Source organism: Gorilla gorilla, chromosome 8 (genome assembly GCF_029281585.2).
Source record: "Gorilla gorilla gorilla isolate KB3781 chromosome 8, NHGRI_mGorGor1-v2.1_pri, whole genome shotgun sequence".
NCBI lineage: Eukaryota > Metazoa > Chordata > Mammalia > Primates > Hominidae > Gorilla > Gorilla gorilla.
Genome location: NC_073232.2, coordinates 140,344,847 through 140,358,137, shown reverse-complemented (window position 1 = coordinate 140,358,137; position 13,291 = coordinate 140,344,847). Strand labels below are relative to the sequence as shown.

The window sequence follows — 13,291 nt, the reverse complement described above, 5'->3', positions numbered from 1 at the left end:
GGGGGTCTAGGACTGAGGACTCTGACCCTCAGTCCCACCACCGGAGTCTGCCCCAGAGCTGGAAGGTGAGCACAGTGAGGAGTGCCTGGTAGATCCAGCCTGTTGCACAAGCACAGTGAGAAGTGCCTGGTAGATCCAGCCTGTTGCACAAGCAGTTTTCCGGGGTAGAAGGCTGACCGTGGACTGCTCTGTGTGTGGGGTGTGTGTGTAGTGAGTGTGGTGTGTGTGTATTGTGTGTGTGGTGTGTGTGGTTGTGTATGTGTGTAATGTATGTGTGGTGTGTGTGTGTGGTGTGTATGGTGCATGTGTGTAGTGCGTGTAGTGTATGTGTGGTGTGCATGTGTGTAGTGTGTATGCTGTGTGAATGTGTGCATGTGGGTTTGGTGTGTACGTGTAGTGTGTGTGTGTGTGTAGTGTGTGGTATGTGTGTGGTGTGTATGTGTGTGGTATGTGTGTCATATGTTTGTGTGGAGTGTGTGGTGTGTGTGTGGAGTGTGTATGTGTGTGTTATATGCGGTGGGTGTGTAGTGTGTATGTCATGTGTGTGTGCAGGTAGTGTGTGTGTACACACACGTCAGGGCTCCATCATGACTTTTGTGGGTTGTAGTCACTTCTGCCTTTGCAGCTTTCCTCCATAGAACGATTAAGAAGGTTATCTTAGGACTGGGTTGGTCGCCAGTGAAAAGATGCACTCCAGAATGGGTTTTGCACATTTTGTGATTTGAAGAGAAATGAAGACGTTTTCATGGGCCTCTAAAAGTGCTGTAGGCCTGGCCCTGCTCCTCCTGTGACCTTTCCCAGGAATGTCCGGCTCGGCCAGGCTGGGACCAGGCTGGTTCTGAGGACGTTTATGCTGCACTGGGCACAGAGTCTGGCATGTGGTAGAAGCTTAGGGTCTCCTTCCTGAGTCATTACTGAGTAACTCTAGGTCCTCTCCCTGCTTTCTCTGCTTAGTCTCTGATCAGGGTGGGTTGTGTTTGTGGTGTTTGTGGCGTTTGTGATGGGGAGCCGGGCGGCCCCCAGGTCATGCCTTGTTTGTCTCACCTTCACCTGGAAGGCTGCCAGGTGGGCCACGGGCTGGTGGCCTGCGACCTCCGATGGCTGAGCCAGCTCTGTCGGGCTGCCAGCAGAGAAAGGGCGGGTATAGCTCTGAGAGACAGTCACAGCCCACACAGGGTAGCCAGGGAGTCAGACCCTAAACTTACAGTCCTGCAGACCTCACTGTGAGACCCTCCTGCTCAGGGACTGGCAATGCCCAGGCAGAAATAGCTCTGCTGAACACATATAACACTAGTTGAAAATAATTTGGAATGGTTTACGCTTTGAGGACAGCTATAGAAAAGCACAGGGTAAAATATAGCCTTCTGCTTAGATTTAGAATCTTGCAGTTTCTAAGAGCTTCCTGTCTTTTTATTCTAAAAAGTCACACTTCACATTCAAAACATTATTTCCTAAAATTATCAGCTGTTGGCACTTTTCCAGAAAAGAGGCCTAGCTTGCCATCTTTCTATAGTCTTTCTATAGGCAAAAGTCAAGCCTGCCTGACATGCAAAGCACCTTGACCTCTGACCCCAGAGCTCCCCAGGGCCACACGCCTGCCCAGAGCCAAGGGCCATCTTATGACTCTGGTAAAAGACTGGGAAAGGCAGGGAAGGTGCCAGGGGCTGGGGAAGTTGGGTCCCTTCTCTCCTCTCCCCCAGGTGACTCTCAAGTCTTCCTGATGGCTAATGCCAGATGCCACCCCATTGATCCTTGCCAGGCCACAGTGTCTCCATGCCACCATTCTGTAAACCCATCTTTCCACCCATGTGAGACATGCCACGTCCTGGTCCCCCAGCCCCGCGCAGCTGCGTGGGCCCTGGGGTTCCCATGGTGTGGTGCTCCTGCCAGGAGCAGGGGAAAGATCTTACACGGGAATCTAGAAAAGCCCATTCTGAATCTGACTACACTTTCAGGCTTGGAGGAAATGCCAACTGACTCCCGCAGCACAGCCTGGAGAACGCGGCTCAGAGAAGACTTGAGAACGTGGCTCAGAGAAGACTTGCAGTGGGTGGGCCCGGCCTCTTCCAGGTGGGGGACTCGCAGGTGAGGCCACTGCTCTGCCCTGGGCCATCACACTTTGAGGAGGGGACTGGGTGTAGGTAATGCCCACACTTGGCCATGATTCTGCTTCCACAGAGGTCCCAGCTAAATAGTCTTAATTAACAATGTGATGTTACCTTTAAGGGATGAAGGTTTAGTGATTGAGAGAAATGAGGAATTCAGGAATGTGCTTAGCACTGAGCGGTTTCTTAACACATATGGTTGGCAAATCAAGGCACAACTTAAAACCACTCAATTAAGGTAATAAATTAAGCATTGAAACTAATTTCTAAATATCCCAAATTTGACACAAATTATTCCAAAGATCTCAGACCTCCTCCTGCCATGGCCTTCCTTTCCTTTGAGCTGCTCAAGCCATGTAAGTTGCCTCCCCTCTTTCTGTGATATCTTCTACCCATTGGCAACAAATCCTCTCCAAAGTGTGCAGCATCTAGCCATGTCTGAGCCACCGTCAAGGCTCAGCTGTGTGGCCACCACATGACCTCCTGACCCATCTTCCTGGTGTTGCCCTGGCCACCCTTACACATATGTGTTGAATGAAAGACTATTTGATGAATTTCTCCCAGTTTTCACTGGATCATGGGTTCACAGTGGGTTTTGTGAAAACCACATATCAATCCTACGCATGTAAAATGGGACAGAATTATTTCTAAAAAGTGCACAGTTTGGACAGACCACAGATCGGACAGACCATAGCTGCTCTGACATACAGAGCAGGTGAACTCAATTCTAGTCCTAAAAATGCAGCAGGGAGCAGCATTCCGGGGCCCACATGGGCTGCCTTCCTCCATCCCACCAAGGCCCTGGCAGGGTGGGGTGGACTCCCTCTGTGGACCAGGGGGAGGCTGCAGGTTTGGGATTTAAACCTGAACTTAGTGGAGCCCTTTGAGGATGCCATTTTGTTAGCCTGATGGGCAAAGCAGATGATGGGAGGGGCCCAGGTGAAGGATCCCCAACTGCACGCCCCGCCCCCCTGCTGCTGGGCCAGATCTTTTTTTTTTTTTTGAGATGGAGTTTCGCTCTTGTTCCCCAGGCTGGAGTGCAATGGCGCGATCTCGGCTCATGGCAACCTCTGTCTCCCAGGTTCAAGAGATTCTCCTGCCTCAGTCTCCCACGTAGCTGGAATTACAGGTGTCCACCACCATGCCCGGCTAATATTTTGTATTTTTAGTAGAGACGGGGTTTCACCATCTTGGCCAGGCTGGTCTTGAACTCCTGACTTCAGGTGATCCACCTGCCTCGGCCTCCCAGAGTGCTGGGATTACAGACATGAGCCACAGCACCCGGCCCAGGCCAGCTCTTACAAAGGCGGTTCAGAACCTACAGGGTTTGTCTTGGCACCAAGACAGGCTGTGAAAGCTGCCCCCAGGTCACGACCCATCCAGCTGGAGCAGGTCACCGAGACGCACCCCCGCGCACATCCGTCTGCTCTCTGGCCCTGCCACCTCCTGGCACCCACGCTCCCCAGCCCATGCCCACTTGTACTGCTGGGGTTAAATCAGGTCGATTCAGAGCCTTCCTACAAAGCTGCTGCCCACCTGCACATTTCGTATTCTATTATTTTTGTCACTGGTCCGGGACCCCAGACAACTCTAGGGATTTGCAGCTTGTGGTCACAAGCACTGAGTCTGAGGGAAGGGAGCTGCCCAGGGCCACTGGCAGGCCTAGACTGGGTGCCAGGCCTGAGTTCCACAGGGGGGGCCCTGCCAGCTGGCACCCATGGCCACGAAGCAGCACCCTTACCCGCTGGGCCCCAGGCAGCCCAGGTCCCAACAGTAAGCACAGGCTTGGCAGCCAGACCCACGAGCAACCAAGGTACCCAGGGCCTGTGCAGGGAGATGGGCACCTAGAGAGGAACGTTCTGGAGTCCTAGGTGCAAATGCTGAGCAGTTAGACTGATGTGGGGCCTCTGAGCACCAGGAATGGCCTGCAGTCATGGGGAGCTGCAAGGCAAAGCTGAGTTTAGTGCAAACACCATTGATCATGCAAAACATAAAATAAAATCTTACTGGGAAGGATGTTGGGATATCTGTTTTTTTCTCTGTTTTCTTCTTTATTTGCCAGTTCAAAAGTTCCTTGTATGTGTCCAGATGGCAATGACTGGAAGAAAATGTAGCGTTAGTATGAAATGTGATGGATTCAAGCACCATGCTCATGTCAGTTTCCCTACTGAGCACAGGAATTAACGAAAACACGTGGAGCAAACTACCTGCTGTCCATAGTCCGTCTCTGCCTCAGACCTTGCACCAGGCACGGGGCAGAGAATGAAGGAGACACAGACCCTGGCTTTCCCCAGGGTGCTCTTTCTTGTGGGGTGAACAGTGGTGTGGCCAAAGTGATGGTCTCATCAGCCAGACCCTATGCTACATGAAGGCGGAGACTTGCCTTTGCATTTCCATGGTATCTCAGGGCCCATGGGCCCTGGCCTAGAGCAGGCGCCTATGATTTGGTAAGAACTGACTACAACAGAGCTGTGAACCGGGAGATGGGGGAGCGAGGACAGGCATGCGGAGGGTTTACAGCGGGATGCTGTGACTTTGGGGTTGAAGGATGAATAGAGCGGTCCTGGGAGGTGAGGGGCGGGAAACAGCCTTAGATACAGTCCTGATCTTGCTTAAGACTCCAGGCGTGCTCTGTGGACCAGTGGCATGGGCACTCCCAGGAGGGTGCTTGTTAGAAATGCAGATGCTCTGTCCACACCCCAGACCCACAGAATCAGCACGAACATTACCATGATCCCCAGGGCTTCAGTGCACACGTCTTCGGGAAGCACCACGCTAACCAACTCCTTTGTCCCAGTCAGGGAAGTCAGGTGTGCAAGGAATGCCGCGGGGCCCCTATCCCCTCTGAGCAGCATAGCCGAGCGTGAACTCTGGTGGCCTGCATTCTAGTTCTTTCTGCCGCCTGCAGCCGCCACCTCTGATTCCTGGTCACCTCCAGCTGTCTCCTGCGTCTGCTCGCTGCTCAGGTGAGCTCCCCACAATGCACAGTGTGAAGAGCCTCTCGAAGCCCTGAGTCCTGTCCTTTGACATTACACCCGACCAGCGGCTGGACCCGGGGCCACTGGGATTCCAGTAACATGCATGAATATGCACTGAGTGCCTCAGTGCGCCAGGTACGGTGGAAGGAGCTGGGTCATCTGCCCCAGCCTTCGCAACTCACCTATCATTAGGTGATACTAGGATGGTCCCCGTTTTATGGGTGAGGAGACTGAAAGCCAAAGCGAGGTGTTATAGATTTGTCCAGGGTCACCCAGCAAGCAAGGGGCAGGAGTCTGGAGCAGCACCCAGGCTACCAGGAGGATGCTCACTTCTTCAAATATAGGAGAATGTGAGGGGTCCCACTGCAACTACCCAGGAGAGCAGAGCAGGCCTCACTGCATAGCTTTGGATCCAAGCCGTGCAGGCCTGGGCTTGCTCACAATGCAGACCACAGCCTGACCTGCCACCCACAGGTGTCCCGAGTCTTCCTCTCCCGAGGGCAGGAAGCTTCTCCAATTGCAGACTCAGATCTGACCAGCTGGAGCTCATGGTGGGGCACTGTAGGCCGCCCTCTTTCCTCTGCTTTGGGGCCACCAAACCCCATGGCCACAGGTTGAGGCCCTTCCAGGCCATGGGGTTTGTTGGTCCCAAAGCAGAGGCAAGAGGGTGGCCTATGTGGAGGGACCTGCCTTGCGGCACTGTGGCAAGGGTGATAGGTGGTTCTTGGCCTCATCCCCAGCCACCAGCACCTACGCCGCCTGTAGTTCCTGATTCTTCATCAGGGCTATCTTAATACTGACCTTCTTGACCTAATCTAAGCCTGACATCTGTGGTAAAATTCTAGAGCCTTCTCTTTTTCTACCCGCAAAAGCTTTTTTTGGCCCCAGCACTGAAAATACACGGGAGGCGTGATACCGGATGGTGCGTACATGATACTGTGCATTCGTCAAAACCCACAGAATGCGCAACACACAAACCCTGACGTGTGGACTTCTGCTAGTAACAACAGAGCAGTGTTGGCTCATCAATTGCAGCAGTTGAAACACACAAATGCAGGAAGTTAATAATAGGAGAAACTGCTCACAGGGGAGGAAGGGGGCATATGGGAACTCTGTACTTTCTGTGCAATTATTCTGTATAGCTAAAACTGCTCTAAAATAAAGTCTGTTAAAAGATAAATTAGGCCAGGTGTGGTGACTCACACCTGTAATCCCAGCACTTTGGAAGTCGAGGCGGGTGGATCACCTGAGGTCAGGAGTTCAAGACCAGCCTGGCCAACATGGTGAAACCCCGTCTCTACTAAAAATACAAAAATTAGCTGGGCATGGTGGTGGGCGCCTGTAATCTCAGCTACTTGGGAGGCTGAGGCAGTAAAATCGCTTGAACCTGGGAGGTGGAGGTTGCCGTGAGCCAAGATTTCACCACTGCACTCCAGCCTGGGGGACAGAGCGAGACTCTCTCTCAAAAAATAAATAAATACATTAATTAATTAAAAGAAATTGAGAAGGCTCCCTGGAGGGATTGGATGGCGAGGATGGACCAAGCTCTGACACCCCACAGTTGCGTGTTCCTGGCAGCTGCAGAGATCCAGACCATGGAGATGGGGCGTAGCCACCCAGATGCACAGAGGGTCAAAGTTGAAGTGGGGAGGGGCATCGGGCCCTGTGCACCGCACACGTATGTATCCTGGATCCAAGCGCACAGAATAACCACCCACATGGACTCTGCAGCCCTTTCTCTGGCTGTCAGTCTACTGGGGTCTCAAATCTCTGAGCTGCTTAGGTGGCCCAGGGGAAAGGAGAGCACCTGGAGGGGTCTGCACACCTGGATGAGCCCTGCAGTGTCTTGCTTGGGGCTTGCTCATAGTAACTGGCCAATAAATATCGTGTGATTGGCTGTCCCATTATGTAAATTGTCCAAATTGTTTGTGGTTTGTCTGTTTGAGGTGAGATTTCATTTCATTTCTTTCTTTTTTTAACATTTTTATTTTTGAGACAGGGTCTCACTCTGTTACCTAGGCTGGAGGGCAGTGGCGCAATCTCGACTCACTGCAACCTCCGCCTCCCGGGTTCAGGTGATTCTCCCACCTCAGCCTCCTGAGTAGCTGGGATTACAGGTGCACACCAGCACGCCTAGCTAATTTTTGTAGTTTTTTGGTAGAGATGGGGTTTCACCATGTTGGACAGGCTGGTCTGGAACTCCTGGGCTCAAATGATCTGCCCACCTTGGCCTCTCAAAGTGCTGAGAGTACAGGCATGAGCCACCACACCTGGCCTAGAGATTTCATTTCAATGAACTCATGAGCCACGTTCCTTTCTCTCTCCGCTCGGTAGTGTCGGGCAGGCAGCAGGAGAGTGTACAAGAAACTAGGTGTGGGCAGTTCTGCAAGAGGCCCCAGCTGCTCCATGGAGCTCCAGGGAATGGTTCCGGTTTGTTTGTTGTGCTGGAAGCTTTGCGGTTGACACCTCCCTCTGCACTTTTACAGCACGTATCAGTGTGTTAGTCCTAGGCACTCGGCTTGACATAACTTGCTAGGATGGAGGTAGGGACGAGCCTGTCTGAAGCGGGGGATTTTCCTTGGCCCAGTGGTGCTCACTTTCCAGGACTTACTCTGGGGCCTGGGAGCAGACTTTCCTAGGATGGTGTTCTACCAGTGCAGGGTGGAGATTGCAGAGTGCGGTCTCGTAAGGATTCGGTTGCATGTCCAGGTTATCCAACCTCATGTCCATGCTATCACAATCCTATGGGGGGCAGGGAGTATCCTCATTTCATAGATGAGGAAACAGGCAGAGGTTAATTGCCCAAGCTCTCTGAGCTGGGACAAACACTCAGGCCGACTCCAGCATTCACTGTACTGACCCCAATATCAAATCCTTTTCATCCCCACCAAGTTTGCCTGCACTTTGAATTGGCAATGCACACATGTCAAAACTCAACTGGATCGGCCACTTTGAGACTCCGGTGTCTCCCTTGCATGATTTTGGGGAGATGAGCTCAGATCAGACGGCAAGAGAAAAGAAAGATGGGGTTGGGAGCGTGTCCCTCTGAGGACCCAAGAGAGAGCTGGCCATGGCAGGCTCCAGTGCTCTCAGAGGACAGGTGCTGCATGAACGTGGACTCAGGACATGGCCAGCCCTTCACTGGACAGATGAGCAGAAAAAGCACAGCCTGGACACCACAGTGGGACCCCATCTCTACAAAAAAAGTGAAAAAGCCAGTGGGCATGGTGGCACATGCCTGTAGTCCCAGCTACTTGGGAGGCTGAGGTGGGAGGATCACTTGAGCTGGGAGGTTGAGTCTTCAGTGAACTGTGATAATGCCCCTGCACTCCAGCCTGGGAGACACAGCGAGACCCCATCTCAAACAAATAAAACAAAAATATGACAAAAAAGCAGCTCCCCCAGGGTTCCCCAGACACAGGATCAGGCTCCGTGATCCTGACTTTGGGTCCAGTGTTCTTCCCCTCCACCGCGTCTCTACCCTGCCTGTCACTGAGCACAAGGACTCCAATGTTCAGCCAAGGGCCACCCAGTGGCAGAAGAGAATGAGGAACTTCCTCTGGGTGCAAAATTTAATGGGGTGCCCCCAAAATTCAGAAACCAGGGGAAATAATATTCGAATGCAATATTTTTAAAAGTCCAAATTAAGGCACAAAATCTACGATGACCAAAATATGAAACTTTTAACTAATGACAGGATGAGTAGCTGTGTTGTGACAAGCCGTATGTATCAGGGCCAAGGGCAACAGGGAAAATCAGTCGGCCCAAGCCTGTCTTCCTTTATGGTCATGTTATTTTCTTCACCAGGGACTGCCTGTATTCATTTTGATATTTTATTTGTTACCTTCCCTGTGGTGCTGATAATTTTTATATTTTAAGTGTTATGTTAAAATATAATTTATCCCACTGCTGAGCTTTTGGTGCTGTCTTAAATTATGTGCCTGGGGTGAGTGTCTCACCTGCCCCACCCTATTCCCGGACTCCCTCCCTGGGAGTGGCCCCCTCTTTTGAGCTGATTCTGACTCAGACACCCCCATCAGCAAGCCCAGCTCCTGTCACTTGGGGAAACAAAAGTGCAAGGGGAAATGGGATGAGAAGGGTGGGGGAGGGGATCTGCTAGCTGAAAACTTGGATAGTTATTTTGAAAATGAGAATTAAGGTCTGTTGTCAGGCTGAGAGATTGCAACACAATAGTGCTTCAAGCTGTCTTTCAATATGACCTAATTTCTCCAAAAAAGGGGACACATTTGGAAACAATAAAAAGGAAGTAAGATAAAGGCAGAGGAGGGTTGCACTAAAAAACAAGCAATGTACAGTTAACATGGGCCACCACCTTCCCATGCCTTCACACGTTGCTTCTGGGTAAAGTTTCATGTCTGCAGCAGAATTCATGCCATCTTCAGATATAACAACTGCACAACACTGTTGTTTACAAAATCCATTGTCTGAGCCTCCCGTTCCAACTTCAAGGTAATTAAGACAGGCCCATCTCCATTGCCCCTTCCTAGGTGGTGGAAGACAGCTTCAAGGAAATTAACTGATGTGCCAGGGCCAGCACGCAACAGGCATAGCCAGGACCAGTTAGCAATCCTGCTGAAAATCTATCTTCTTTAAGATCAACACTCAGCACAGCCACATGCAAGAAGGTGAAGATGCATAAAATTCAAAACACGACCAAGGATAAATACTGAATAGCAAAATCCAAGACAATACTTCCTCATATCTGTTTGTCTACTTCTCTATCTGCCCATCCATCCATCCATCCATCCACCCGCCCTCCCACTCATCCATCCATCCACCCATCCATCCATCCATCTGCCCTCCCACTCATCCATCCATCCACCCATCCATCCATCCATCTGCCCTCCCACTCATCCATCCATCCACCCATCCATCCATCCATCCATCCATCCATCCATCTGCCCTCCCACTCATCCATCCATCCATCCATCCATCCATCCATCTGCCCTCCCACTCATCCATCCATCCACCCATCCATCCATCCATCCATCCATCCATCCATCCATCTGCCCTCCCACTCATCCATCTATATGCCGTCCCACTCCATCCATCCATCCATCATCCATCCATCCATCCATCCGCCCATCCATCCATCCATCCATCTGCCCTCTCACTTATCCATCCATCCACCCACCCACCCACCCATGTTGATACACAAGCAGATATAGCTAGTGTTCCCTCAAGGCAGCTCACAGCTGCTTCATCAATGCCGAGATGGTGGTTCAGAAGAGGAACATCGCCTACTCTGATTAGGTGCTCCAGCTCTCAGAAGCCATGAAAGGATGGTTTGGGGCTCTGTTACTTTCCCCATGATATTGTCATACCGTGCTGCGCTCAGGTCCTAGCCTTCTATGTTATCGAGATAACAGTGTTTCTGTCACAGTCGATTTTAGAACTTGACACTCAGAGTGGGGAGGTGGAAGGAGGCTTCACAAACCTCTAACTCAACTGTCTCATCTTATAAATGAGGAAATAAGCATTGGCGAAGGGCACTGCCCCACAAACCAGGTTTCCTCACACGCCCATTCATGGGACAGTGTCATAACTGATGCAAGGGTTCTGAGTCTTTGGGATAATTCATCCTGAACTCTAACACTGGATTTCACAGGTCTCCACCACAGGGCACCCAGCAGAGGGCCCTCCCCACACTCACGTTGAACTCCTCCCGAAACTGCTTGCAGTCGTCGGCGGATCTGATACGGATCTCCTCCTCCAGGTGCTCCACGGGGATGGGAAAATACTTCTTGGGCCCTGAGGGTGACCTGCTGAGCAGCATCACCCTTTGCTGCTCTGTGGGATCAAAAGAAACATGGGGGCCATTTAGCCACATTCCTGGATAGGCGACTGAGTAACCAAGCTGACCAACGACATTCCTGAAGAAATGACCAGGCTGGAGCTGGAACAGTTCTCTCAAATCGCATAGCTGGGCTAAGCCGGGTCCTGAGCAGCTGTATCCAAACACTCGCCTCCTGTGAGGCATCCACATCATTTACAAGTGACGGGCGTCCCTCTGCCCAGTGTCACCTGCTCTCCCCCATTGGAGACAGCCTGTCCCCCTCCCGAGGCCACTCATCCACCCACCCTCCCACCTCTCCTTCCCTCCAGCCCCTGCTCCTTCCAAAAAGGATTCAAGACGGCCTCACTCTCCAGCTCAGCTTTCCAGGTTTGGAAATAAGAAAGAGTAATTACGGCTTCTGGGAGCAAACTCAGAACGGTTTCTCTCAGCCTTTTCTTCTTCATAACAAATATTCCTGGTTCCTCAAACCCCATAAGCTCCAAGGGAAAACCACCCTTGTCTGGGGAGGGTGACAAGGGGCATTGAGAAGGAGAAGTACGCGTTATAAGGGAGTTCTTGGACACATTCCTTCCCCAAGTTCGGAGTGAGAGGCAAGAACAGTCATGGACATGTCTTTCTCTTCCTGGAGAATGAGCTGATATTGACAAGGTCAACATGATAACCCAGCTGTCACACTTGCAAAAGGGCCTGTCCCCACCTGCAGAGCCATTTTGAAGCCCAGCCAAAAACTTCACCCAAGACTCATTCCTCCAAGTGACAGATGGGATCAGAATGAGTGACACTGAGCTTCCCTGCTACTCACTAGCCGCACCCTCCTCCCTTCCGTTCCTGCTATTGAAACATTCAGGGCAGGGAACCGGGGACTGGAACAAGGGCAGGAAGACAGCATCTGGGGCCACATTATCATCTAACCAGGTCTCGGGTCCCGCGAGCGCTGGGAGGCTACATTTCAGCCTGGTCCTTGTTGGTGATATTCTTTTAATGATCTAAGTGTCCGTTTTAAGAGTCTATTTTAGTCTGACGGCACGTGTGTTCCCCCAAACCATAGAACTGACTACAGTTAGGTAGGAAGCTGACTCCAGGAAGTTGTAGTCACTGGGGTGTGAAGCAATATTTTTGTGGCCTCTGCCTTACACACGTTTCTCGGTCATCTCATCTCGATGTATGGAGAGAAAAACAATGTTCCTTTGTAAGTAGCGACAACGAGTTCGAAACTGTACTTCGGATGGAAAAGTTGGAAATGCTCCCAGCTGACTCTGATGCTCTGTAAACATGAAGCACTTTAGGAGAGCGAGTCCCTTTTTCCAGCTGGATCCTAAAGCAGTACAAACCCAGCTGAATAGTTTCTGAGCCAGACAGTCTTATCTGAGAATGATTGTAAGGCCTCACTGAAAAGTGTTACATGTCAACACCCTGTGAAAACGACAGGATATGAACAGTCTCTCTAAAAAAAGCCACAAACAAAAATGTCTCAAACGTCCATGTCACACCCGAGAGAAAAATGATCCTTAAAGTTTTGAAATGGTGAAATTCTAAATGACAGCATCATACCAGGTAGAGTGAGATGAAAGTGGCAAGGCACACCTCAAAATTTACTTTGAACGTTAAAGACAGAAAGCACCTCAGTGTCTGCTAAAAAAGAACACATTTCCCCCCAAGCCCCAGCCAAAGAGCAGCTTCTGTACCTTGCTCCTCCAAGATTCCGTTGGGCATCTTCTTGTCGCTGGCACTGACCACAGCTTTCCTCTGCTTCCTGAACCTTAGAGACACAGGATGTGTTAGGTTTCCACACTTCTAGGTTCCCCGAGAGCCAACAGCGCTCGGCACAGTGATACCCACCAGGTGAGCCGGGAAAAGCTACTCCTGTTGCTCATGGCTGAGCCGCGCTAAGGCCTGGCCTCTGTGTGTCTCCCAGGCCCGGCCACCCAGCCTCTCAGCTGCCCTCTGCTGCACAGCCCACGCCCACAGCATCAGAAGGCTCATTTCCTCCTCTGAGCTGGTTGGGGCAAGTCAGTGCCCCGGGACACTCCTACCTGAAGAAGTAGGCGGCGAGAAGGAGCACGAGGAGGAGGAGCAGCAGCGGCAGTAGCAGCCAGGCCAGCAGCGGCTGGGAGGCGCCCGGGTCCGGAGGGCCTGCAGGAGAAGCAGAAAGACCCTAACCCCTGACCTCACTTCACAGTTTGCAAAAGAGTCCCCCTCCATGAGCCCTTCTTCCTGGACACCAGAACCCCACACTATAGTTTGTAAAGTGGATCCATCATCCTGAAAAGGCCCCACGAGGTAACAGAGAAGCGACTTTAGTTGTTGCTGTTGACTCAGAGAAAGAATCCGGGACTGAGGAGTGGGTGAGGTGACTTGTCCAAGATCCCTGGGGCAGGCATGACAGGGGT

At 51.5% G+C, this 13,291-nt stretch overlaps 1 protein-coding gene across 6 annotated transcripts in view; it reads right to left on the bottom strand.

Annotated features, from left to right (window-relative positions):
* Positions 1-13,291, bottom strand: part of PTPRE (protein tyrosine phosphatase receptor type E) — a 179,687-nt gene that overhangs the window by 25,360 nt on the left and 141,036 nt on the right. For 4 of the 6 annotated variants that reach the window (XM_055353693.1, XM_055353694.1, XM_019035356.4 and 1 more), the window contains 4 exons: positions 12,935-13,034; positions 12,587-12,660; positions 10,758-10,894; positions 4,113-4,203 (listed from right to left, as the gene is read on the bottom strand). In XM_055353693.1, the coding sequence (XP_055209668.1) occupies positions 4,113-4,203; positions 10,758-10,894; positions 12,587-12,660; positions 12,935-13,034 (402 nt within the window). Of the gene's footprint in view, positions 1-4,112; positions 4,204-10,757; positions 10,895-12,586; positions 12,661-12,740; positions 12,860-12,934; positions 13,035-13,291 lie in introns of those variants that run through there. The other 2 variants (XM_004050272.5, XM_055353697.2) reach the window with 1 other exon arrangement.